Source organism: Aspergillus ambiguus (assembly GCF_047715705.1).
Source record: "Aspergillus ambiguus strain CBS 117.58 unplaced genomic scaffold BDV59scaffold_32, whole genome shotgun sequence".
NCBI classification, from domain to species: Eukaryota; Fungi; Ascomycota; class Eurotiomycetes; order Eurotiales; family Aspergillaceae; genus Aspergillus; species Aspergillus ambiguus.
Window position 1 is genome coordinate 268,792 of NW_027395545.1, and position 26,373 is coordinate 295,164.

Here is a 26,373-nt window from a genome sequence, read left to right on the forward strand (position 1 = left end):
CTTTTACCTAATTCTCTCTGAAAAGGACGGCGAGTCATTCTTATTAGGTCGGATGGTGATGAGGTAGCCGCATCTCACCCCTCCCACCAATGGATCCTGTGGTCGTCAGCCGGTTTCAGGCAGGTTGTATATCAAGCCGACCAGATGGAGCCTATGGGTCCCTAGTAGGGTTATCGAAGAAGAAGAAAGGGAAGAAACGATCCGGAAAGACCAAATCCCCAACGATCATCCGTAATTCAAGGGGGTGGTGGAGGCTCCAAAAATATCCATGCACAGAGAGATCGGAAAGGGGGATTCTCAACCATGGAACTTGAAGCCCACGACGGGACTAAGAATAGGAAGAGAATTCCAACCGGAATACTAAAATCCTTTCCTCCTGCTGGTTTCCGCCGTAAGAACTAAGTGACCCTCCAAACAGTCGGGCCCGCGTGTTTCAGGTTGGGCCCTCCTGACAAATCATCTGGCCAGCAGCGTCCCCGGCCGATCGGAGAGAGTCAGTGCTGTTTCAACCCACTCGCGACTGCTTATCGTTGGGCTTTTCCCTCTACCACTCCACCTTCCCTCCTCTTCCTCTTCCTCTCTGTTTCTTCGATGCTCGCCGACCTCCACCCGACTCTCTCCTAGCCGTATCATCACGGATAGTTGGCCCCTGGTCCTGGGTCGTTCAAGCCCACCGAACACCCCCCGATCAGTCCGCATACAATAATCTAGGGTTGTCTCGTTTGGTGACCACAGCAACTCGCTTGAACCAGTATGTTTTCGTCCCGCATTGCGACCTCATCGCTTGATTATCTGGGAACTGATGCTCACTGTCTCTAGGGTTCTCTATCATGCATTGATTCCTCGTGGATCTTTCTCGGGTTCCTCGTTTCTTAAGCGGTGTATCGGACTGCATACGCTCTGCTCCAGTCGTCCCAGACAGCATCGCTCCTGTCCAGCAAAAATCCCCCACGGTTACAGCACTCTTCATCCGCCATGCTGGCGTCCAAGCCTTCATACTCGGCGCCTTTAGGCATGCCCACTTCCCAAACCCCCACAACGTCTTACCATACTGGACCGTCGCAAAAGTCGACCATCTTCTCTGCCAAGGATGGAGCGTCTTTCACCAGTCCTACCGAATCCGAATTCTCTGTGCATGATGGGCTAGAAGCTGTGCGGTGAGTGAGCTGGACCTGGGCTCCAGTCGCGGGATAATTGCTCCGGCTCGATCACTGACGTGTTACCAGAGCCTGGGACGAAAAGCAGGTGATCACCTGGCTCCACAGTATAAACTGTGGTCAATACGAGGCCTTATTCAAAGGTATACAGTGGAGCTCCGTTCGTTTTCTATCAGGTCATCCAGTGACTGACCGTCACAGCCAACAACTTCAATGGGAACAATCTTATCGAATGCGACCAGAAAATCCTCCAAGAGATGGGTATCAAGAAAATTGGAGATCGCGTTCGCATTTTCGTCGCCATCAAACAACTGAGGAATAAATCCGTCATCAACCGCAAGCAACGGAATATGGTCAGTAGGGTTGCGATCATCTCAAATACGAGTTTCTCACATCCATTCAGGACAAGCTAGCAGCCCTCGAAGCCTCCGGTCGATCATCGAATATCCGACTTCATTCTGCAGGCACTTCTCGCTTGCCACGCACGGATAATCTGCCTCATGGTTACACTGCAGGCAAAACAGGCTCGCGGCCTGGGTCACCTTTACGAGCCCAGCGGTATGTAGCAAGTCCTATGGAGAACGCACGAAAAGAACAAGGACAGGGCTATTTCAGTCAACCTGTATCTGGCTCCAACTCCGGACGCAAAACCCCGAACGAGACCGGACACGGCCATTGGGGCCCTTCACATCCCCGGCAGAACCCTAGTCTCGATGGACTGACCATGGGTCCTTTGCCCGTCAACTCCCCTGTAATCCGGGTAATTTACACCGGAGGACAGACCAAGGTTTTGAATATCAAACACTGCAAGACACCGGATGAGATCATCCTTTGTGTCCTGAAGAAGCTACAACTCCCCGAGCACCAATACCGCAACTACTGCTTCTACGTTTTGGATGGCCTGGAGCCAGATCCGTCGAATTGCAGGAAATTGACCGACCATGAGCTCATGGGGATCGTTGAGGGTGCCCACAGTGAGCGCGGACGCCTGATTCTACGAAAAATCCACGCAGGAGAGCCTGATAACGATGAACTCCGCCGGGCCTCTCAGCTTGCGGTGGACGAAAGCCAAGTGACGCACTTAGCTGCTCTAAATAACTCAAACACGCGGAATCAAATGAAGATCCAGCAGCTTACTGGTGAGTCCTGGCATAACATCAGTAAACCTTTGTCGCCCCTATCCTCTCAACACCAGAATACCCCGAGTGACCATGATGTGCGATTGCCACACTTAGACCGCCATCCGGTTTCCAAGTTACGCTCATTCTTCGGCGCCCGGCCGCCAAGTGAAATGATTATTCATGAGATCACGTCCTACTTCCCAAGCCATCACCGCGAGGACATTGAGAAGACGATGCGCATGTCAGTTCGGAGGTCTCAGCGTCTGAGTCGTGCAGCCAGCCGCTTGAGCGTGGTTAGCAACACGAGCTATGCCTCGAGTCTGAGGGACGCTCCTCCTATCCCTAGTATTGCTGATACGTGGCTGAACCAGGGCGCGCAGGCTACTCGTGCTCCGCGACCCATCTCGGTTTCCAAGTTCAACCTCCCCCAGACCGCGTACCGAGATTCGATAGCGTCTAGCTCTCTTCAGCCTCTCCAGGAGGAGTCGCCCACTGAGCCCAACCGGAAGTCTTATGTATCATTCGACAGCGGATCTGACGATCCCGCCAATTCCCAAAGTCTCATAGATGAGAACGCTAGTGTGGCAGCTACGGATGGTGGCTCGTTTAACGAACGCCTCAGTGTACTCGTGGCGGAAGATGGTGAAGAAGAAGATGACGGTCTTAATGATTTCTTGGCTGGAAATAACTTCGCTGCGAAGAATTGGATGAAGGGTTCTCTGATTGGAGAAGGTTCCTTCGGGAGCGTATTCCTTGCTCTGCATACCATCACTGGAGAGCTTATGGCCGTCAAGCAAGTCGAGATACCCTCCGCAACCAAGGGAACTGAGTTCGATAAACGAAAGAACAGCATGGTTACCGCTCTCAAACATGAGATCGAGCTGTTGCAAGGGTTGCACCATCCCAACATTGTCCAGTACCTTGGAACCGCTGCCGATGACCAATATTTGAATATTTTCTTGGAATATGTGCCGGGAGGATCTATTGCTACGATGCTGAAGCAATACAACACCTTCCAAGAGCCATTGATCAAGAACTTCGTACGGCAGATCCTGACGGGTCTCTCGTATCTCCACAGCCGGGATATCATCCATCGAGATATTAAGGGCGCCAATATTCTGGTCGACAACAAGGGCGGCATCAAAATCTCGGACTTTGGTATCTCCAAGCGTGTCGAGGCATCGACGGTCCTCGGGGCTCGAGCCAGTGGTAGCGGGGCCGGCCATCTCCATCGACCTTCGCTACAAGGCAGTGTATATTGGATGGCCCCCGAAGTCGTTCGTCAGACCGCCCATACCAAGAAGGCCGATATCTGGAGTTTGGGCTGCCTAGTGGTGGAGATGTTTATCGGAGCTCACCCGTTCCCCGACTGCAGTCAGTTGCAAGCTATTTTCGCAATTGGCAGCAACCAGGCGCGGCCGCCCGCTCCGGAACACGCAAGCAAAGACGCCGTCGCTTTCTTGGATATGACTTTCCAGGTGGATTACGAGCAGAGACCCAGTGCGGACGAGCTCCTGAAATGCCAGTTCCTGGCTGCTCCTATTGCATAGCTTGGTTGATTGGTTGCGATGACTCGATGCGTTTCGAATTACATAAACGAATACCCAGGAGTATATTTTGGTTCTTACTTTTTGCGGGACTTTTTTGTCTATTATTAATGGTTGGTGCATTTACTGTAATACAATCTATGGACACGGAGGTCTGCCATGTCAGTTTTAGATGACACCTGTGGCGGACAACTTGGAAGAATTCCGTGGACGCTTGGGTTTCGGACATGGTACCTGGCGTACTATGTTCTCTTAGGTATAATAAGCTGAGCCCATGAGAGTCCGAACGAAATCCTGCATAGCCTTTTCCCAATCTCGCAATAATAAACTACCAACAAATAAGTTCAGACAAACGTTCTATAAGATTTGTGCAGAATACAAAAACAGCGTATTTTACATAAGACTATCGCGAGATTTCCATGTTACATCCTCCACTGCATCCACCCACACCCGCAGTGCACAAAACACTTAGTCCACCATCTTGCCATAGAACGGGATACCCATGGCGCTGAGGAGGAGGCGGGCATCCTTGTCGGTCTTTGCGGTCGTATGGATGGTAATATGGCAACCGGGAATCATCTTGGGCGGGTACCTATTCAACAAGCAGTTAGCGAGGTCGAAGCCCAGCGGCAGATACAGAGAGATAGAAAGAAAGAGCAGGGATGACCTACATGTCATAGTTGACCTCGATCTCGGGGAACAGGGCGACCATCTCCGGCTCCAGACCGAAGGTGATATTGCCACTGCTGTCACCAGAGGAGCCCTTGACACCCTCCCAGTCCTTGATGCGGGGCATGACGACGTCAATGAGCTTCCCGAAGAAATGCAGCATGGTCTCGCCGCGGAGCTCGGCCTTGACGGCGACAGTGTCGCGGCCCGGCGCAATGCCCCAGGTGGCCACACTGGTCTTGGACTTGAAGGTGTCGACGCGTGTGTTGGAGATGGCCTGGACGGCCATGCCAGCCACATGCAGCCACGACGAGTTCTCCTGCGCCGCCTGCTTGACGTAGCTGTGGATCGTGATGCGCTCCAGCTGAGGGACGTTGTTGAACGTGATGGGCTTGCGGAGGAGACGCAGCACGTCGCCGCCGCGGGGCCCGCGCAGCGGCCGGTTCTTGTGGTACGGCGAGCTGTCGTCCCACGAGCGGAGACGGGGCGCCTTCGGCGGCGGCTTGAAGCCTGGCGGGTTGTGCACGTAGCAGAGGGTCATGATGTCCGACGCGACGGTCGAGTTGTAGGTCTGGTCGACTCGCGGGAGGGAGAAGGGCCCGGGGATGTAGAGACGAGAGGAAGGGTCAGAGGGCGGCGGTGGCCGGTGAGGATGGAGCGGACCACGGTCGTATTTGGGGGATCGGAATTGATACCTGGGAGGGTGGTTGTTTATCAGATGAAGCCCGACGGGTTGGGGGCAAGTCGGGACGATTGACTTACCGGCTTCGCGGCAGTTGCTTCTTGCGGCCTTTGGCTTTCGAGGCGGGGTCGAATGACTTCACTATGGACTCCGGGACAGACACTGCAGATGATAATGCCCCCGCGGACTCGAGCTCACTTAGGTGGCCGGCAGGCGACCTGGATGAGGTCTGGTCGGAGACATTGCGGCGCCAACAGGAGGTCGGGAGACGAGCCGTAGGCACGAATGCCCGGGGCAATGACCTTGCCAGGTAGCGGGATGGCTCGCTGGCAGCCATGGAAAAGCACAGGGAATGGGGTTGCTGCAGACTGGAGCGTTGAGAGGAGCGTCCCAAAAATTATGTCGGGGATCGGAGACAACATCGATCAGCTTCGGGATCGGGTCACGTGGAGTTTCCCATCGGTGCCTCAGGCCTCTTCAGGACGCTCCACATGTGATCGGCCGTCGTTCTGCCGTCGGACCCCGCCAAAATATCCCTCTGGTGACTTCTCTTGACTGGCTTTACTGGGGAAACTAGGCATCCACTATCTAGATCACTGTCGATCGGCTGCTATGGTCTTCTGATAATGCGCGTTGGTGTCCAGAGACCCCAGTTTCCCCCATATTCACTGGTTCTCAGTCCTCAGCCTCTTGAAACTCCTTCTGTGACTTGTGCATGTCAGCAGATGTGATGTCACTTGCGAACCTCACCAGGATCTTTCTCTGTGAATGGGCGCGCTGAGTCTGACGCGTCTAAGGGGTGACCTATAAAGGGGGAGACCGACAGCACAAACACCGTTCCAGAAAGGAGTTTGTGGTGTGAACTACTTGATACTTAGCCCATCCTGCCCCGCGGAGAACTTCTTTGCGTGTTCTATGGAACTTCTGAGGCCTGAGCCCGGACCCATCTTTTCTACATGTCGACACATAACCAACCCTCCACCAGCCACCTCTTCATTGCTTTCTGGCTATACTTAATTAAGCCATCTCCGGCCTTTTTGAGAAGATGAGCGGCATTCACAGATTCCTCACTAGGCGTGAGCGATCCAGACATGGCAACAAGGAAGAGGTGACAGTTAACCAACCTTGTTGAACATGAAGAAAATCTAACAGGCACTCAGGCTTCATTATTCCTTTCCCGTCCACATCTTCGAAACTTCTTCTCGTCTCACAACCCATCCAGCGATGAAAATGAACAGCAGAAGAAGGTAATGCTGTCTCTTAAGCTTTGACACCATTACACTCGCTCACATCTGCATAGGTCAAGGTCCTCCAGCGTCGCATCTCACAGCTTGGTATCACAGGAATCAAGGAAGAGCACATGGCCTACGCTTTGCAATCTTCCCATGCACAAGGGGATGTAGATAAGGCTTTCGACTTGCTTCTTCTGTTAGAGGATTCCATGGAAGGTATCGTGAGGGGATACACTCCAAGCACAAAGCTATTGGGCGCTGAAAATCGCGAAATGGTCACCTGTTACCTTGACGCACTTCTGTTCGCCATGTTCGCCCGGTTTGACTGCTTTGAGCCCATCCTGTATAAGACTTTCGATGATGAACCCCGCCGAGAGCTGGCAATTTTGCTCAGGTTTTGGGTCAACATGCTGCGTTCTGGCAGACTGATCACGACTGATATTGTATGTGCTTCCGGATATTCTCGTCCGACCGACGCTGACAAATTTGTAGACCAAACATCTGCAGGACGCATTGGCGAAATGTGGTTGGAAGGATGCCGCTGAACTCCGCCAACAAGACGCCTCTGAGGCTTTCACATTCATCACAGAAAAGCTCGAGTTGCCTCTCCTAACATTGAAGATGGATATCTACCACACCGGCAAGGAGGATGAGCGTGATGACCATAAGATTGTCAATGAACGATTGCTGGAAATCGCGATCCCTGAGCCTTCTGACGGCAAGACAGTCACCCTGGAGGACTGCTTGGAAAACTACTTCAACAACCGAATCGAAGTGAAACGCTATCTTGAGCGACAGAATACGTCTGGTTCCACCAGATCACTCGATTCTCTGTGTAAGGGAGTCTCCGCACATATCGAGACCGTGGAGGTTAGCCCGTCCCCGACCGCGTCTCCAAAGTCAATGTCACCAACTAGGCTCGATGAGCTGCAACCGATATCGTCTGTGACACAGTCGAGCGACCAGAGTCCACCCAGAAATCGGCGCGACAGTATTGTACAGGAGCGTTTTGTACCCGACCCAAAAGGAGAAGACGTTGCAGGCGACAGCAATGCTGAGCGGCGGGGGTCTTACCGCAAGGAGGTCATGATGCCTGCATGGCAGTTTTTCAGCCTGATCCGTGAGAAATTTTCCTGACTCTGAAGATTCCGGGGATGACCGCTAACGCGTCGCAGCTTGGTACACAAACAACACACCTAGAAATGACGCCCGTATTGCAACGCACTTCTCCACGAAGCGGCCCATGCTCGGTATGTGTCTGAAACGGTACAGCATGACCCCGGAAGGCAGAGCTATACGACTCAACACATTTGTCGATATACCAACGGAGATCGGCTTGCCTCATTTTATCCAAGACGATGCCATGGACGAAGATGGCTCGATATACGGAAACTTCAAGCTATCTTTGCAAGCCATGGTCTGTCATCGAGGAAATTCCGTGGATTCTGGCCATTATATTTCAATTGTCAGAGGTGCTCGTGCCGGCGTAGGCCCCACTGCCCTTCGCAGTTCGGAGTCTGACGCCTCGGATCTCCCGCAGAATTGGATCCGATTTGACGACCTGGCCAAGGAACGCGTCTCTCTGGTTGATATCGAACAGGCTCTGAAACATGAATCTCCCTACCTTTTATTCTATCAGATTCTCCCAATTAACGAGGACGCCGCAATGGTCAATTTTCACGATCGCATGCCATCCAGCGAGTCAGACCAGCCTGAGTTGAACATCACAGAGGCTACTCACAAGTCAACCCCAGAGCTCTTGTGCAGTGAGCGTGTGGACGGAAATCGGTCCAACCGACCCAGCTTCGATATCACCGGGCCAGAGAACGATGAAATTGGGCCGCTGGATACTCGCGGTAGAAAATATAGTGCCGGATTCTCCGAGGTTGTGGACTCCCCGAACGGTACTGGATGGACCCAAATCCACTCCGTTCCCTCAACATCTCCAAACCTAGTCCCGGTCGAGAGTGATGGGAGGGGCTCTTTCTCATTCTCTCGCCGCGGGTCAAGAACAGCAAGAAGCAATCCCGGAAGCCGTGCTGGCAGTCAGGCCAGCGAAAGCCGTTTCAGTTTGAACTTCTCCCGCTTCACTGGTCGCTTAAACCGGGAAAAACAGAACAGCGAGGAAGTCTCTGCGGATGGCGATGAAGAATTGGCAGCCGAAGTCGAACCTTCCACCCCGATTGATGGAGAGGTCAAAGACAACGCAGCTCGACGGGCGAGGGAGGATGAGAAGCAGAAAGGTAAAGTCAAGTCTAGGCCGCGGATCGGGAGAAAGTTAGAGCGCGAATGCGTCGTAATGTGATCATGACCGGTGCTTTTTTGCGGTGATATGCGCGACGAAATGATACCCAGCAGGTCGGTTTGATTCCTAGTTACCACATAATGTGTGATGATGCTTGGGATGGCGTTGTATGGTTCATAGATGAATGAGTAGAGATGTACATGTCTGATAGAAATGGGATATTATTTTGAAACTCAATCGGTACGTTGAGAGTGAAGCGACTTCGATACCTAATGTAGGTGCATCCTCAGGCCGAACAGTCAAGCCTCAGGCACCAAGGCAGAAACAGCTCCGCCTCCGTCGAGCTTCCCGCTTCCCCATTCGGAACTGCCTGCACTCTTCCAACTTCCTCCACAGCTGCTGCTGTCGGCTCCTCTCTTCCTGCTCGCGCGCGGAGAGACTATGATCTAATACCTGATTCCTCAAATCAGCGCATCATGGCGCTGGATAGTCCCAACGGTTATGTCGCTCCCAGCAACCTGGCGGAACCCGACTCCTCTCTCTCCATGTTCGATGTCCGCCGGGTACAACTTCAGTTCCCGTTAGCTGCGGACTTTGTCGCGGCGCAAGTTGCGAACAACGTGCTCATTCTTGCCCTGTCGACAAATCGTATACTTCGCATAGACCTGGATACTCCCGAGGAAATAGACGGTACGTGATTCTGTCCCAGCCCGAGGATAGCCAGCCCTGTGCTAATCAGGGTGGTCATAGATATCGACCTCCCAAAGAAGTCCTCTGAGATAGGAGTGATTCGTCGCATGTTCCTGGACCCGTCCGCGTCTCATCTGATTATAACCACCACACTGGGCGAAAATTACTATCTCCACACCCAGTCCAGACAACCGAAACCGCTGTCCCGACTGAAAGGCGTGTCGATCGAGAGCATCGCCTGGAACCCCTCGCTCCCAACCGCTTCAACAAGGGAGATCATCCTTGGTACCACGGACGGCAACCTTTATGAGATCTACATCGAACCAGCTACCGAGTTCTATCGTCGCGAGGAAAGATACCTTACCGCGGTTTATAAGACACCGGAAGGGTCCCCTGTGACGGGAGTCTGGGCGGAGCTCATCCCCACCAAGGCTGAACAGCGTCGGGTTTTGGTAGCCACCCATGGCAAATTGATATGTTTTACGGGGCGGGCAGGGAGACCAGGAAGAGAGGGCGGGGGGCCGGTATACACGGATTTGTTTCAGCGGGAGAGCCCTGTCGTTCACGAGATCCAGAAACCCTCTAGCTCTGCGCCGTCGAGTTTGGCAATATCGCCCACTGGCCCTGATGGCTATCACCCCGGGGACGATCAGCCTGATAAAGAATTCGCGTGGCTGAGTTCCGAGGGCGTATACCACGGTCAGCTCCCGTACTCGTTGGAGGAGATGGACCAACCCTTTGAGAGATCCAGTATGCTGCCGCGATCGGTGTTCCCGGCGAGTCAGTCGTCCCGTGGAGGCAGGAAAATGATTCAAGACCCCATTACTGCGGTTACCCTGTCGCAGTGGCACGTCCTTGCCTTGGTCGAGGGGAGAGTCGTCGCTGTCAATCGCATGAGCGAGGAGATCGTCTACGACCAGCCGGTCCTCGAGCCTGGTCAGAGCACCTTGGGTCTCCTTGCGGACTCTATGCAACACACTTACTGGTTGTTTACCAGCCAGGAGATCTTCGAGATTGCCGTCGAGGACGAAGATAGAGACGTCTGGAAGGTTTTCTTGCAGAGACAAATGTTCGAACAGGCACTTCAGTACGCTCATACTGGTGCTCAAAAAGATGCTGTCGCGACTGCATCTGGAGACTACCTCGCCAGTAAAGGGCGTTATCTGGAGGCGGCCAAGGTCTGGGGCAAGAGCAGCAAGGGTTTCGAGGAAGTCTGTCTGACGTTGATCAACCACGGTGAACATGATGCCCTCCGTAAATATCTGCTGTCTCAACTGTCGGTATACAGGAAATCCTCGCCCATGCAACGCATCATGGTTTCCAGCTGGCTAGTGGAGGTGTTCATGTCGAAATTGAACTCACTGGACGACAATATCGCCACCAGGGCGGAGTTGGCGGAGGGAACAAGCACGGAGGAGATTAAGGACCAGCTCAGCAGCGTTCGTACGGAGTTCCAAGATTTTGTGAACCAATACAAGTCCGATCTCGACAAGAAGACGGTATACGATATTATCAGCAGCCACGGTCGGGAGGAGGAGTTGCTTTTCTTCGCTACCGCGACCAACGATCACAGCTATGTCCTCTCATATTGGATCCAGCGGGAAAGGTGGTCTGAGGCGCTGAACGTCCTCCAACGGCAAAGTGACCCAGATGTGTTCTACAAGTATAGCAGTGTCCTCATGGCACACGATGCGACGGGACTAGTTGACATCCTCATGCGGCAGACGAATCTCGAGCCGGAGAGGTTGATACCTGCTTTACTAAACTACAACAAGACGGTCAAGATTCCACTCAATCAGAATCAGGCCGTACGATACCTCAACTTCATTATCGTTAATCACCCCAACCCTTCCGCTGCCGTTCACAATACCCTAATTTCCATTCACGCCTCGAGTCCTTCACCGTCAGAAGCTGGGCTTTTGACCTACCTCCAATCACAGCCATCGTCGCCGCCTCCGTACGATGCCGACTTCGCCCTTCGGCTTTGCATACAGCACCAACGAGTGCAGTCCTGCATACACATATACAGCGCAATGGGTCAGTATCTACAGGCAGTAGAGCTGGCTCTACAACATGACGATATTGAACTCGCCGCCATCGTCGCAGACCGCCCGGAAGGGAACAAAAAGCTCCGTAAGAAACTGTGGCTTCTCGTGGCCGAGAAGAAGATCCGCCAGCCTGGTACCGCCATTAAAGATGCTATTGAGTTCTTGCGCAGATGCGAACTGCTCCGTATTGAAGATATGATCCCATTCTTCCCAGACTTTGTCGTCATCGATGACTTCAAAGACGAAATCTGCACCGCTCTGGAGGACTACTCGCGACACATTGACTCCCTACGACAGGAAATGGACAACTCGGCGCAAACGGCACGTCAAATTCGATCGGAGATTGCCGCTTTGGATACACGGTATGCCATCGTCGAGCCCGGCGAGAAGTGCTGGATCTGCTCGCTACCCGTCCTCAGTCGGCAGTTCTTCGTCTTCCCCTGTCAGCATGCGTTCCACAGTGACTGCCTTGGGAAGGAGGTGCTCGAGGGTGCGGGCGGAAAAAAGAAGTACATTCGGGATCTGCAGACGCAACTCAACAAGAGTGACATCAGTTCCTCGCGACGGGAGGAGATTGTGAAGGAATTGGATGGGCTCATAGCTGAGGCTTGGTAAGTATTCATGTTTCCTCTATCTCAGTCGGGATTTGCCTAACGAGACTGTAGTATATTGTGCAGCGACCATGCGATCAAGCAGATCGATAAGCCGTTTATATCGGGCTCGGACAGAGTGGATGAATGGGTCTTGTAGGCATGTAGTTGGCACTAGCGTTTCTTGCGTTGCTTGGTTATGTCCTTATGTTCTTTTATATCCTCTTTGCGTTCGAATGAAGTATCTGCTGTATACCTAGTGATGTGATAATATGCAGATAATGCGAAAGTTGTATAGGGCAGCACTTTATGCTTTCACTTGGCTACAACAGATAGCTAATAGAAGAGAAAGGATCCAAGTTGGTACCAGAAGGTGTAAGTGCCAAGCAATATCCATACTCTTCCGCATTCACCAATCAGGAGAGCCGAAGAGTATTCTAATCCAACGGCCCATCAGGCCCGAATGAATAGTATATTTACCAATCTCTAGTAATTCTGTATCTCTTAGTCACATAAGACTCGCACTTAACCCTGCCTATATACCGCATATCTCCTCTTCTTCTCGTTCTCTGAATCCTCTCCCTCGAATACTGAATACTTCAGACACATAAGTAGTTGGACTCACCTTCAGTATACTGTCTAGGCCAACCATCCGCAGAAGTCAAACCCTTCAAATCATGCATCCACCCGGAGCAGAAACTCGCTCCTCTTCTCAACTTCAATCTGCGCATCAGCACATCCATTCCCCCCAGCCAAAATTCCGGTAACAATATCCCTCTCCTCCCCTCCTTTAACGACTACAATCTTGTACTTAACTCCCTTCTGCAAGTCCTTAAAACCAATAGTACTAGCCACAACCGGCGCCGCACAAGCACGCAACACAAAATCAATCCCATCTCCACCAGGGTGGCATCGAACAACCATGACATCCGGGAACGGCACATCCGTCAGTTTAGGAGCACCCATAACACGTTCATCAATATCGCAATTAACCAGGTTATGCCACTCCCCACGTCGCATGAGGGTAGCTTTGACGGTACCAGAAGTCGTGAGAACCGAGAGTCCCCTGTTCCGCAGTGCACCAGAGCCCCAGGGCACGGGCTCGAGGGGGTTTGACTCGCTATTGAGACGGTGGATCATATCGTCGTGGACCTCTTTCTGTCCGAGCTCGCCGGCGAGAGCTGCGGTTTCCGCGTAGCCTAGTCCTGTGCCTTTTTTGTAGTTTCCGGGGTCAATCTGGTCGGCACCCACTAGTGCTCGGTTAGGCTGTAGACGTGGCATTATGGTTGATGGTGGGCGGGCTTACCTAGGTTGATTATGGACCATTTTCCATTCTTGTCTTTCTTAAGGTGGTTCTCTTTCGCGGCTAGGAAGATTCGACGGGCTAGATTGGGGGCGGACGAGGCTGCAGTTAAGGCCGAGCCTAGATCACTTAGTACCCCGGCTAGGTTGGGGATGCAATAGCCGGCTGTATCTGTTGTTAGATAGTGATGTAGAAAGAGTGTTGACAGATCGGAAGGGGAAATGTTACTGATTGCAGACCGGATAGGCACCACCCTTCCATCAGGACTGACAAAGTCCTCTTCAAAGGCACGGCGGAAACGTCCACTGATAAACGGCTTTACAAGGCCGGTTTTCTTAATAGATTCGTAGGCTGTGGCACCCTCTGCACCCTGCATGTTGCAAATGGGGTATATCCAGTTTGGCTGTCAAGTATGTTCAGTCTTGATCTAGCACCGAGGAACGGAAGAGTAATCCTTCATACCTCACATGGGAATAGCGTGTAGGAGCAGGAGTTCCAGTTATTCATAAGCGCTTCGAAGATAGTCCGCGTGCTATGGCGATAGCTTGCCGAGTTCGTGATCTGGAAATTGAGAGAGCCATCGGCTTCGTATCGGGCATCCCCTGTCAGCTTTTGATACAGCGACAGACATAGCAGGATGTAGCCGGTGACCATGATGTTATCCCTCTTCACTGGATCCCAGTCCTATCAGAAGTCAGCACTCAATCAAACCAAGTAGCGTCAGCACAGTATAGTAAAGTTAGTTAGAGAGGTTACCAGAGTAAACTTCCCCCACAGCGACTCCCACTTCCAATACCCCATCACATCACTCGTCAACGACTTCTCGATCGCTCGCTCATGCGCAGTCTTGATATACCCTTGGAAACTCGGCATATAGTATTTATGCACAAACGAGGTAGTCCACTGCATACTGTACAGCTGATAGCGAAGGGCAGCAGTCTGAAACTGGTCAATCCGGTCGTAATTACTCCAGTCGCCGAACTCCTGGAAAAGGAGCTCCAGAACGAACTGGAAATGCCGCATCTGCTCCTCAGTGAGCTCTCGCTTCTCATTGGAATCGTTCAGTCTATTCAAATCATCGATCTGTAGGGTTATCTTCTCTTTCTCGAGGAAGGCATTAATGCGTTCGCCGCGTTTCTCGAGCTCAGCTTGCTGCTTTCGGCTCTCTAGTGAGCCCCATATCACCAGTCCAGCAATGCTGGCAACAGCAATGGGGGCGGACGATTCCCAGATTCTCTCTCCTGTGACAATGACTGCGAAAATTCCGGGCAGAACCCAGTTGGCAATCACGAATGCCAGTCCACCGGCTCCGAACCAGGCAAATAGGGATAATGGTAGAGCAGCGAGGGTTAACACCAGACCGATGAGCCCGGTAATACCACCAACGGCTAGGAAGCCGGCTCCAGGGAAGATGCATGCCAGACCAGCTACCCGTAATCGGGAATCAGTGAAGTTGTAGAAGACTCCAAGACCGCTGATAGTTAGAATAATGTATTGGATCTGGGTTCTACGCTGGTACTGTGTGCTGATTCTGCGGGAGCCGGCATATTTGGGGATCAAAAAAGGGTCGGTGGTATCGGAATCTTCGATCTTTGTAGTCAGGAAATGCTTCCTGGGGAAAGAATCTTCACAATAGCCGTGTATACATACTGGTGTGACCCGCTTTGGGCCCGTTCGAATTGATACTGTCGCTAGAAAGAGGAGCCATCTTCGATCTACCATGAGATGTCCGTTGAGTTCAGGCCATGGGAGTATGCTCGCATCTTTATCAAATCTGCCTTTACCCCGGCTCATCGGCTATCCCCGCTTTTCTGCGTCAGGACAGCTGACGCATTGGGAATATAGCTCCCAAGAAACGCTATGAAAACTAACTTCCCCGCAGTTGAATCATAGCTACGGAGAAACAGAGTGGGTATACTTCTTCATGTACCTGATATTCACGCGGCCATCTGCATCTGCTTCGAGTCGACCGTCTCGACAATAATCATGGCGGCTTGCTGCGCATTAGCCGCTTTAATAATCTATAACCTGGTCAAGGTTCATGATAACCTGCTAAATCTGGATGATAGTTCCAGAAAGGACAAGAGTAACATCACGTCCCTAACCCAATCTGCAGGAGATGGAGATCCCACCTCCAGTGTCAAGTACTGCCGCATCACTCTCAGCGGCTTAACATGCTCCACCTGCGTCAAAGCCGTACGTGATGCTTGTCAAACTGTCCCAGGAGTATCAGATGTGACAGTCTCGCTGCACTCATTAACTTTACGAGCTACGTATCACTCATCATCAGATCCCGTTCCGTCCCTTCTGGTAACCGCTGTGGAGAAAGCAGGCTATCAAGCTATCTCCATCTTACCCGACGATGACTGGAAGTCGCAATGGGTTACTAGCATGCAGTCAAGAGACAAAGATCTATCTTATTGGAGTCGGTCATTTCGTGCTTCAGCTATAGCCAGCGGTATTCTTGCTGCTATAGAGGCTGGTGAGCGCATTTCACCATTCACTTTCCAGAAAGCATACCCTTATGTCATGACTATAAAGCTGTCAACTGTACTCGCAGCTCTATATCTGCTTACTGGACCTATCCACCGGGAGGCATTGGGGGCAGCCCTATATATGAAGCCGACTTCATCCTTGATATCCTCGTGCGGTCTGATAACCAGCCTTTTCGCCTCGCTCCAACCTACAATCAACGATACTCGCAGCAGCTCGTTACCACCAGGCGCTGACTCCGGATCCTTCACACTGGCGTCCGTTTGCCTGCTTATGACAGTCATCCTCGGCGGTCGACTACTTAAAAGCTTAGTCGCGCGGCGTAGCTCCCAGCTTCCAAGTACGTTAGCATCAGCGATACCACCGACTGCACACCTACTTGGAATTCCCAAATTCAACCCATTATCCGAAACTGTACCGGTTGAGCTGCTCCAGCCTGGAAGTCACATCCTCGTCAAATCAAACGAACGATTCCCAGCAGACGGAATAATAATCCACGGTACCGCCTGGGTCCTAGAAACTATCATCAGTGGAGAAATGAATCCCCGACCTGTGGGCCCTGGAGACGCCATATACACCGGCTGCACGAATAACTCTGGGGAGGTAGTGGTGGAAGTCCGCAAGGTTGGTATGGAGACATGGCTGGGCCAGACACTGCAGGCCATTTCGCAGGACGACCAGCCCAAGTTGCAGTTGGAAGGGTTCTCGGACCGGGCGCTTTCCGTCTTCAGTGCTGGTGTTATCCTCCTTGCGCTTTTCACCGGCTTTTTCCACGTCTCTGCGGGTGCGCCATTTGCGGTTATTCTTCGCCGAGTGGCGACAGTGTTTTTATGCGCTTGTCCCTGTGGGTTGGGATTGAGTGTACCGACATGCGTTATGGCTGCTATATGTGAGTGTCTCTTTTCAGAGAGAATGTTGGGCACATCTCTTACTGATGTGACCGGTTGATCAGCAAATGCCTTCCAGGCTGGTATTCTTCTCCGGCCGGGACCACATATAGAGCTCATGGCGAGATCAAGAACGGTGATTTTCGACAAGACTGGTACACTTACTCTCGGTAAGCTGCGTGTGCACGCTATCCATTTGGAGACTAGCTGGAGTCGTCAAGAGTGTCGAACACTGCTATGGAAATTGGTTGGAATACTATCACAGACCTCCCACCACCCCGTATCCAAGATCCTCTCAAGTGAATCCAACACAGAACTATCCAAAGCTCAGATAGACAGTACACAAAACGACACATATACTCTCCTCTCGCACGAAGAACACCCCGGCTTAGGTATAACGGGAACCATCATCGCTGACTCTACAATCTTCCACCTCATCATCGGAAATCACCGACTCCACCAGCGCAAATCAATCTACGTCGAGCCAGAGTGCCCCAGCCACGACACTACCGCCGTGTACCTATCTATCAACGACCATCTTGCAGGAAGAATAGAACTAACCGATACCATTGCACCTGATGCCCTCCATCTCATCCACACCCTCCACGCCCGCGGGTTCACTACCTTCCTCTTAACTGGCGACACCGCACCCAGCGCCAACGCCGTCGCGAGCGCACTCAATATCCCGAAAGCAAACGTCCACGCCTCGCTCCTCCCTCGCGACAAATCCGAACTCATCAAGAAACTACAGCGACAGCACGGCCCAGTAACAATGGTAGGAGATGGTCTGAACGATGCCCCGGCCCTCTTAGCGGCATCGTGCAGCGTGAACATTCAGCATGAATCAGCATCTGTATCAAGACCTAAGTCTAGATCCACATTCACATCTACAACCAGCACATGCCCAGAAACAGACGTGCAACTCGTACCGCTACCTTGCGAACCTGATGGATCAACCAGCCTGCACCGCATCCTCTACCTAATTGATTTAGCGCGCGCTACTTGCACACGGATGCGAAGAGCACTCTACTGGTCGATTGGATATAACGCCGTTGCTTTACTGTTGGCATCGGGAATGGCGGTAGGTGTGGGGGATGCTCGGCTGGATCTTAGTCCGTGAGTTCGGATCTATCTACTTTCGTCGTTGCTTCGTGACATCTGGTGGGGGGAATACTGACAATCAATGAGCAGGTTGACCGCCAGTATGGCCATGTCGGTTAGTAGTCTTCTCAACCTGACGTACTGTCTTCGGCTGGCGAGGTGGTCGCCTACCGCTCGGGATGGATATATATAGCAACGGTAGAAGGCCTTAGTGGTAAAGGATATGTAGGGTTGGTAGCTTCCCTACGTGATATTGCTGTTGATATGGCAAATGTCAGGCGAAGCACCAGCGATCCCTGTGGGGGCCAAACCGAACTGCCAATTGCGTCTCTCGATATGCGCCACAGAAAGCACTACAACATACAATCCTAATCCTATTTAGGAAATATAAATGCAGCACCAATCAGCACGTGTGTTCTGGAGTATTTGCGTGAGGATCTGCGTTTGTACGGTGTACAGCCCCGTCACTCCGTATGCCAAGTAGGCTTGTTCATGGCCCCATTTCTCGGTGCCGCAAGGCTATGCTTATTTGCTTTTGAACAGGCCGAGGGCCTATGGCTATAAAGAGGCTGGGTGAAGCCTGCTGTGTCTTACGAGAGACGATTTCTCCTCCGTACCAAAGTTTGTGCATTACAACGCGACACGATGGATTTCTGGAGAAGGGAAGAAGGAGGCGGAAAATGTGAGCTCGTGGGGGAAGAAATGGCCACACTGGTGGGCAACGGGGTGAGTACGCCCTGAGAAGTCAGAGACATCAAGTGTTCTCCGTATTAAGTGAGGGTAGATTATTGTGGGATTTGCCGGCCAAGCCCTTTTATCTCTATGCCTGTCGATATGGGTTTTCTTCCTAACAAAACATGGCAACATGGATATCACGCACCCAGAAGGCTCGGTCGAGCGCGAAGTCGAGCGCAAGCGCATGGACTTCGTTTCTAACATTCTCATGGTTGGGTCTGACTTCCAATCGACACTTGGGATAGCATATTTGGTCACCGTTTTCTCACAGGTACGTACGCTGAATATAGGCACAACCAATTGCATACCCTTTTCCATAGGAAGACTTCGCTAACGCGTCTATCCTCTCGCAGGTATCGATCATGGACACATATCATTTGCACCTCGTGTTCGATATTGCCAGCTTTGTCGGAGTATCAAACACAGCAGCTTTCGTTTGCTGGAGATACTGCCGCGCTAAGATCGACGAGCCAGACATGAAGCTTCATCCCGAACGCCACGTACGAATCAACTGGTTTCACAATCGCTATCGAGCTGTTTACATCTTCGTTTCTTTATACCTCGCCCTTACCATTCTTCTTGGGATCCGTCTCAATGAATGGGCACCCCATCAAGAACCTGGCCGTTGCTATTATTCGACACTGGTCACAGATCCATCAGACTCACACCCGGCCGCGGACAAGTACTATGTGGGCTTCACCAGCGCCTGGCTCATAGTTGTGGTCCTCGCTAGCGTTTTTGCTGGAGTTAACAAGAGACGTACTATTTTGGTGCTGTCATCGCTCCACTTCCCCTTGCACCTCTATATGACGATTGCTCTTCGGCAGGCGAATCAAGGCAAATTCGAGGGAGAGACGGCTCACGAGAATGAGTGGGATTTTGGTCAGACGACGGCGGTGCTACTTCTAGTGATTGCCCTTGTGGAGCTTTTTACGAAGGGGAAAGAGTACTACGACTTTGAGAGCCATGTGGCTAAGCATGGAGTGCCCCCTGGCGTGAATAATCGGGCAATTCAAAATGATGAAGAAGCCAATAGGAGCAGTTATCTCCTTGTCAAGGGCTCTGGCGACGAGAGCATCGCTGAGGAGGGGCGTCATGCAACGCCGGAGCACACTTCAAGTTGAAGACCCAGATGCATGCACTACACTGAAAAGTTTGGCTCGGAGCGGAGAGAAGTGAGCTCCTACTGCTCAATTATGAAGTGTAGTGGAGCACAAACTTAATAGATGTGAACGGAAACTCCCTATGATATATCAACCGAATAAGGTAACTTTGGCTGACCATCTGGAAAAGGGGATGGGCCGAGAAAGGCCTGGTAGTTATCCAGCGAGTAAAAAGGATAGAGCACAACCACAATACCTACGGGAATATTTCAGTATGATACCGATTTTTTCGCGTGAAGGTTATTTGTCGTGTGCATTCTGGCGTGACAGAATCAAAACAAATGGATATGTATATCTGCTAAAAGCACTGCCACTCTTTTGTGGTCAGCAAGGCATCAGCTGCCTGCCCTTGACCGCTCACCACGAACCCTGAGAAAGCTCGACCTTGTCAATGCATCGACAAGGTACGTTCTCTGCCCTCATGCGTTACGGCAATACCAGGTGTAGTTCTATCCACACAATATTGGAGAAACATTTGCTAGGGTTTCAAGCTCGACAGTCATTTGAACATTATGTCTCCCGGTCAACGGATTGAGAAAAGGGGGGTGGGAAGGAGGAGTGCGTGAGAGAGAGAAAGAGCAGGCATCATTTACCAAGGCTCGAGGAAATACGCATCCAACCTCCCAATTACAGACCGGCGTTCGTGATGCTGATATTATTAGAGGCTATGGATTAATAGCGTATATATGTGGTAAAGGAAGATAAAATGGACAGACTTTATGTCTTAATGTAACAGAGAGCGCTTACTCTTCACATTTTTGGTAAGTGCCCTAAAGGAAGACTGAATAGGGTGGTCAGAAGGGGCCTTAGGCACGCAGCGCCCGGTGACCACCGCCATACTTATGCTGGAATGGGAGCGGCCTATTGTAAGAGAGCAGCGAGGCTTTGAGCCCCCCTCCCCCACCCGCCCCAAAAAAAATTCTGGAAAGAAAAACATACAACAGCCGGGATTCGCTGGTGGTCACCCACCCAACTACTAACCGGCCGGCGTGTGGCTTAAGTACGGCTGAGCGGACGGGAAGCCCTGTTCTCCACACCCTATGGTCGTATGTGCTAGATAAACACTCCTTAAGGGATTTTATCGGCCCAATCGAATTGGACAGGCCTGTCGAAAACGAGGACAGAGCCATGTGTGAGGATTTGGATCATCTAGTAGTGCTTATTAGGGCTTCAAAATGAGATAGCCGCAACATTTACATTGGTAAGATGGCGTTGGCGCATAAAAACGCGTGCAGATCTAATTATTTTCTTCTAAAAGGCAGTCTAGGCAAGCGGCCACTCAACGATATATTTGTTGCACATACGCCGGACCGTGCTGGGCGATTGAGGATGCAAAGGTTGTTGAGTTATTCCAAGGTGCCTGTGGTATGGAAATAGACGTTAATACGTCTATTGTATTCACGCATAATGATCTTCTCCCGCCAAACAACATAATTTTCACCGGGTCCAACCCCAAAGTGGCTGCTCTTATTGACTGTGTTCAGGCTGTCTGGTGTCCTGCATACTGGGAATACTGCAAAGCCCGCTGGATAGGGGCACATCCGAGGTGCTTTAGCGATGAGTCCCAAGGCGAGTGGCGCTCCAAATATTCTCCAATGATTCTCAACGCAGTAGATGACGAGACAGCCTACCATCCTTGGATTTACTTGGTATTGTCCAAAGGGGTATGGGCCGTATTTCAGTGCCGACATCGTACAAAGAAATGTGGCTTCAGATCATCTTTTCTGGTGGATTCTTTGGCTGTTCTACTTTTACATGTGGGCAGCTACGCAGATATCGTGGTTCGGAATTTTGGACAGACATATCCTCAGAATGAAAGCAACAGGCGAGGCGAAAACGTCTGCTGAAAGTAAGGCTCACCAATTGAAATGCTACGATAAGGACGTGGATAATCTTGAAGACCTGAAGGTCTTGATGGATAGCGGAAAGTTAACGAGGGACAACCTCGTTATTCGTGCTCAGCCCATTTTATCTTGTTGCTTCGAGGGCTAAAATTTGAATGCCCGAGTGACTGCGTGGTGCTCATCTGGACTCAACTCGTAGTTTTATATCCTGGGCCCATCATTCATGAAGGATTGTTCAATTCAACGGATTGACATACTTCCGTCGATCTATCAAAGGCTCTCATAGAAACCTAGGAACTGTTTCTTATAGTAAGTATAGGGATTTCCACTGTTTGATCGTATACTTCCTCCTTCTATTCATGACGATAGAAGCGCGTCTGGGATTGTAGGCACTAGGCGAAGGCCACTCGTACGCTTCTCGGTTAGCCATCCTTACTGGTATTCCGATGCAGCCAGTCCCTCCACCTCTGGTCGTTCAAAATAGATCTCACCCGAGCTTCGAGCCACTCTGTGTTCCCCCAAAATCCCCAGGAGGCCTGAAACCTACACCAATCAACCAGGGCCGTCTCCCAGTGTCGTCTAAACACCTCCCATTCGTACGCTCCCTGTGATGGATCTAGAAGTCTCGTACGGTACCCCTCTAGCAGTTGCTTCTCACCTTCACACATCGCCAGCTGCTCCGGTATATGCTCATCGACGTCAACAAGCATATACAAAGGAACCGAGCAAGTGAACAACTTGGCGAGATCGCAGACCCCCAGGCCGAGGCCGACATACTGGAAATCGAAGAACGCGACTTCGCCCCCATCAATTGTCGTAAAGAGGTTCTCAGACTTCACGTCGCCGTGGATATACGACTCAAATGATCTCCCAGAAGGTGTCAAGAACAAAGCAGCCATCTCGGCGACGGACAAGGAGGACCCTTCCCAAGCAATGCACAGAGCTTCCGACCACTCCGAGTCGGTGTCTTGCACGAGAGAAGCGTACTCTTTCCGTCGTGTTGCAAGATAAGTGTATCCTCCGTTCAACCACAGCCCATTCCCAATATCCTTCTCGGCACCCTGTCTCCTCCTATTTTCCTCAAGCGGTGGCAGCACATATCTGTCCAAGTCAAAGCTCTTCGGCAGCAGCCCCCGCGAGCGGCCATGAAAGCGAGCCAGCCAGTCGAGCGCACTATGCACTTGGACACGGCTCAATACACTCCTCTTCTCGCCCGCGACAGGGAACTTTGGCCGCAGATCGACCATGATGGTGGCTATCATGCCTCGGAGCTCCTCCTCGCCGCTGTTGCCGGCCATGTCGCGGGTGGAGGCAAGACATCCAGCAACGGCGATATCGTCGCCCAGATGCGGGACAACCTCCGTGTAGAAACACTGCTCTACCTCGTAGCTCAGCATCTTGCGCAGGTGGCCCTCGTCCGCGCTGGCTGTGCTTCTCTGCGGAGGAGGCGAAATGAGCTTCAGGATGAGAGCGTAGGTGCTCCCCGCGGTGCCTGATTCGGTCCCGCAGAGCTCGTCAAGATGTCGTGCCGCTGCGTCGGTGATCGCTCGGGCGGTGATGGCACAGATATGCCCGTAGCCGGCCCATAGGGTCTGAAGTGTCGTGCATGAGACCAGGTCGAGTGAGTGCCATGACAGCATGATGCTGGCGACCCGGTCATTGGTGGGAGGGGCCATGGTAGCGTGGATCCAATTTAGCGGATGGTGACCACTATTAAATTATGTCTCTTGTGGATTTAGTGCTGCAATTGATTGGGAGTTTGTGAGTATGAAGAGTAAAATTGGGGTGGGTCTGAAGGCATGCATATAATCACGTGATGTAGAGAAAATACGGGGAGCGATATCCGAACGATAATAACGGGGTATATATTGTTTCCCTAGGCAATGTAGATTACGTTCTCTGTGATTGTAGTCATGGTAGGCGGTGGTGGGCAAGGTGGTGGTAACTATATCGATATCGGCCCAGCATTTGCAACCATTATGATCGGCACAGCCCAGACGGCTCGTCCTTGCTACATGGCAGAATATAACGCGTTGTGTTCAGGGCATCATATATTATCCAAAGCTCACTAGTGTGGCAGTGGCGAAACATTGAATCTACAGTGGAGTGATCAACAATCTAGAATTAGTATGGAGTAATACATGCCAAGCAAAAAGCAGGTCAAACTTTTAGACATTAGTTCGCAGGAATCAAGAGCCCCGACTTCGTGTGAATGGGCAGGAGGTCATGGGTGCTCCGCAGCCCAAGTGCGATACCATTCCAAACAAGACGCATTAGCAACGCTGGCGCCGATCTTGATGTTAAGACCGCACAATATCTGCTTCACAGCATTCTCGACTTTCTTGCCGTTAGATGTCACCGGGATCTCGGGACAGGCATCAACGGCGGCAGGGACATGACGAGGGCTAAGCTCTTTGCGAATCGTGGCCTGGATGCGGCAGGCAAGGTCAGACGGCATGTTCGCCGAAGATCCATCAGGCGTCGCAAGCTTCACGAACAGGACAACGGTTTCATCCGTGTCAATGCCTTCACGTCTGCGACCAATGCAGAGGGAGTCTTCCACCTCCTCGGCAAAGTGCTTGAGAAGGACGTTGTAGATCTCCGCGCTCCCGAATCGGACTCCCGCAGGCTTGAGAACGCCATCGCTGCGACCAAGCATGACCACTCCGCCGGTGTGGGGGTTAAGGCGCACGAAATCGCCGTGGTGCCAGATCGATGGGCCAAAAACGTCGAAGTAACTCTTGCGGTACTTCTCTGCGCCGACCGGGCCAGGGGGCCAAAACATCACAGGCTGGGCTGGGAAGGGCTTCGTGCAGACCAGGTCACCGGGTTCATCGGAGGCGCTGATATCGTTGCCCGCGTAGTCAAAGACGGACACCGCCATGCCCAGACAGCGACACTGGATTTCTCCTTTGTACACGGGTAATATCGGACAGCTGCCGCAGAACAATGACAGGATATCTGTGCCACCAGTGATTGAGCCCAGCATGATATCGGGGTGGATGGAAGAGTAGACGTATTCGAACGTGGAAGGAGCCAGTGGAGAACCAGTGCTAAAGATGGCCTTCAATGATTGGAGGGAAACAGGTCGATGGGCATATTTACTTGGCTTCAGAGAGGCTTGCTCCAAGACGGACAGATATTTCGCTGACGTTCCAAAGTGAGTGATCCTCAGCTCGTCGATCAGCCGCGGCATGGCCATCTCGCCGTTGCCCCCCTCTGGGTCAAAGGGCCGGAAAGGTGAGCCGTCATACAAGACAATGGCTGCGCCGCTGGCTAAGCCGGAGACTAGCCAATGCCACATCATCCAAGTTACGGTAGTGAAGTAGAAGAGGCGATCGCCGGGACGGATATCGCAGTGAAGCACGTGCTCTTTCTTATGCTGCAGCAATGTCCCAAGGGAGCCATGCACGATGGGCTTTGGTGCACCCGTAGTTCCCGAAGAGTATAGGATGTAGACCGGATGTTCGGGGGGAAGACTTGCGAACTCCAGGGGGGCGGATTGATTGCCTGTGGAGAGGAAATCATCGTAGCTTAACGCCCTGCCCTGGGCAGGGGAAAGGCCGTCTAGGGAGACCTTGTGCGAATCGACTGTACTGAATAGGACCAGCAATTCCAAGCGCGACAGTTCAGGGACTATTTGGCTAATCTTAGCGTCGGCCGGGTGAACCTTCCCGTTGTAAAGCGATGCGTTGTCCGCAAAGAGAACCTTAGGCTCGATCTGTTTCAAGCGTTCAAGCACTGCATGAACACCGGTGTCCGGGGACACACCCGTCCAGAAAGCGCCGATCGACGTTGTCGCTAGCATGGCAACAACTGTGTTGGTATGGTTTCCGAGAAACCCAGCTACTCGATCGCCCACCTGCAGACCGGCTTCCTTCAATGAATTGGCACACCGCCGGACGCGTTCCCGCAATTCTCCCCAGGAGACATATTCGCGGTCAGCCTCCGTAGCGGCAATGACAGCGATATCGTTGTCCGCGGGCGAGCTAGCTGGGTAGAGGAGATTCTCAGCGAAATTGAGCATGCTTCCCTCAAAGAATTTAGGCCTGGGAAACAGGGTTTCCTCAGAGGACAAGACCTGAGAACACGTTAGACGCTTGGTTTCTGGTGCGGCATGGTTACAGGCTTGGGATGGCTCACACGGTCATACGGTTTATGAGCCTTGACAGATGTGTAGTGCCAAACAAGCTCCCAGAAAGAAGTGGGATCTGAGACGCTCCATTGCCAAAGATCGTGATAATTCTTCAGGGATAGCGAGCGCTTTTCGTTGGCCTCTTTCATGAAGGCATATATTTGGGTATTCCGAGGGGCAGAATGCCGCCACAGTTCCTTTGCTGCTGCGGTAGACCCATTGGTACCGTTCACCCCGTTAGTCCCGTTGACGCCGTTGGTCGACATGATCATGGTGGCCTCTTTTGACGATTTCGTCCACTCGGGTCCCTGGTTTGGCGAGACGACTGACAGTATGTATGTACGCTTTGGAAACGAGTTCTTTGGAGAAAAGCACAATTAAGAACTGGATCAACGATACAACGAGTCTGGATGAACTCGAGGAAGCAATGTCCTGAGATATACGCTGTACGTCGTCGTGATGTCAATTGTTAATTGTTGAGACAATCCGCACAATGAAGACCCCAATGGGGAATCGTGGGGCGGAAATGGCGGAGATGGGCGGGCAAGGCGGCCCGCCTCAAGGAGCAATCCGATATGATAGTCCTAGTACCTGGAGAGGATGAGGATAGTGGAGGAGATCAGATATCAATCTGATCTACGGAGTACGCAGTATGGCATCGAAGGCGTGATGATCTAAATGATCCCTTCTGCGAGCATTATCTCTGGATGGAAGTTGGATGCATGACAGGT

The 26,373-nt window shown here is 51.9% G+C and overlaps 9 protein-coding genes across 9 annotated transcripts; 5 read left to right on the forward strand and 4 right to left on the reverse strand.

The window, feature by feature from the left end:
- Window positions 1–975: 975 nt before the first annotated feature.
- BDV59DRAFT_204440 (STE11 family mitogen-activated protein kinase kinase kinase) lies at window positions 976–3,828 on the forward strand (the record flags this gene model as incomplete). The annotated part of the gene is made up of 4 exons (XM_073694465.1): window positions 976–1,157; window positions 1,227–1,300; window positions 1,359–1,510; window positions 1,561–3,828. 4 exons carry the CDS (start codon window positions 976–978, stop codon window positions 3,826–3,828), a joined length of 2,676 nt encoding a protein of 891 aa, XP_073545249.1.
- Window positions 3,829–4,075: 247 nt separating this feature from the next.
- BDV59DRAFT_95215 (mitochondrial 54S ribosomal protein uL5m) lies at window positions 4,076–5,575 on the reverse strand. Its single transcript, XM_073697390.1, has 3 exons — window positions 5,257–5,575; window positions 4,497–5,189; window positions 4,076–4,417 (listed from the first exon to the last, which is right to left on the reverse strand). Exons 1-3 carry the CDS (start codon window positions 5,511–5,513, stop codon window positions 4,294–4,296), a joined length of 1,074 nt encoding a protein of 357 aa, XP_073545250.1. The 5' UTR covers window positions 5,514–5,575; the 3' UTR covers window positions 4,076–4,293.
- Window positions 5,576–5,721: 146 nt separating this feature from the next.
- BDV59DRAFT_184633 (ubiquitin C-terminal hydrolase family protein) lies at window positions 5,722–8,872 on the forward strand. The gene is made up of 5 exons (XM_073690713.1): window positions 5,722–6,284; window positions 6,337–6,423; window positions 6,477–6,851; window positions 6,901–7,528; window positions 7,584–8,872. Exons 1-5 carry the CDS (start codon window positions 6,222–6,224, stop codon window positions 8,711–8,713), a joined length of 2,283 nt encoding a protein of 760 aa, XP_073545251.1. The 5' UTR covers window positions 5,722–6,221; the 3' UTR covers window positions 8,714–8,872.
- A 257-nt stretch (window positions 8,873–9,129) lies between these two features.
- BDV59DRAFT_204443 (vacuolar protein sorting protein DigA) lies at window positions 9,130–12,141 on the forward strand (the record flags this gene model as incomplete). The annotated part of the gene is made up of 3 exons (XM_073694466.1): window positions 9,130–9,343; window positions 9,404–12,002; window positions 12,057–12,141. The coding sequence occupies 3 exons, from the start codon at window positions 9,130–9,132 to the stop codon at window positions 12,139–12,141; spliced, it is 2,898 nt and encodes a 965-aa protein (XP_073545252.1).
- Window positions 12,142–12,656: 515 nt separating this feature from the next.
- BDV59DRAFT_209766 (uncharacterized protein) lies at window positions 12,657–14,992 on the reverse strand (the record flags this gene model as incomplete). Its single annotated transcript, XM_073695448.1, has 6 exons — window positions 12,657–13,231; window positions 13,288–13,449; window positions 13,513–13,687; window positions 13,747–13,968; window positions 14,041–14,867; window positions 14,935–14,992. 6 exons carry the CDS (start codon window positions 14,990–14,992, stop codon window positions 12,657–12,659), a joined length of 2,019 nt encoding a protein of 672 aa, XP_073545253.1.
- A 2,261-nt stretch (window positions 14,993–17,253) lies between these two features.
- On the forward strand, window positions 17,254–17,995 carry BDV59DRAFT_184638 (uncharacterized protein). The gene is made up of 3 exons (XM_073690714.1): window positions 17,254–17,643; window positions 17,695–17,766; window positions 17,843–17,995. The coding sequence occupies exons 1-3, from the start codon at window positions 17,437–17,439 to the stop codon at window positions 17,849–17,851; spliced, it is 288 nt and encodes a 95-aa protein (XP_073545254.1). The 5' UTR covers window positions 17,254–17,436; the 3' UTR covers window positions 17,852–17,995.
- Window positions 17,996–18,630: 635 nt separating this feature from the next.
- On the forward strand, window positions 18,631–19,624 carry BDV59DRAFT_204446 (uncharacterized protein; the record flags this gene model as incomplete). The annotated part of the gene is made up of 2 exons (XM_073694467.1): window positions 18,631–18,771; window positions 18,854–19,624. The coding sequence occupies 2 exons, from the start codon at window positions 18,631–18,633 to the stop codon at window positions 19,622–19,624; spliced, it is 912 nt and encodes a 303-aa protein (XP_073545255.1).
- A 2,162-nt stretch (window positions 19,625–21,786) lies between these two features.
- BDV59DRAFT_184639 (uncharacterized protein) lies at window positions 21,787–23,263 on the reverse strand. The gene has a single exon (XM_073690715.1). The coding sequence runs from the start codon at window positions 23,181–23,183 to the stop codon at window positions 21,930–21,932; it is 1,254 nt and encodes a 417-aa protein (XP_073545256.1). The 5' UTR covers window positions 23,184–23,263; the 3' UTR covers window positions 21,787–21,929.
- A 184-nt stretch (window positions 23,264–23,447) lies between these two features.
- BDV59DRAFT_95265 (acetoacetate--CoA ligase family protein) lies at window positions 23,448–26,096 on the reverse strand. The gene is made up of 2 exons (XM_073697391.1): window positions 25,651–26,096; window positions 23,448–25,588 (listed from the first exon to the last, which is right to left on the reverse strand). The coding sequence occupies exons 1-2, from the start codon at window positions 25,912–25,914 to the stop codon at window positions 23,732–23,734; spliced, it is 2,121 nt and encodes a 706-aa protein (XP_073545257.1). The 5' UTR covers window positions 25,915–26,096; the 3' UTR covers window positions 23,448–23,731.
- Window positions 26,097–26,373: the final 277 nt, after the last annotated feature.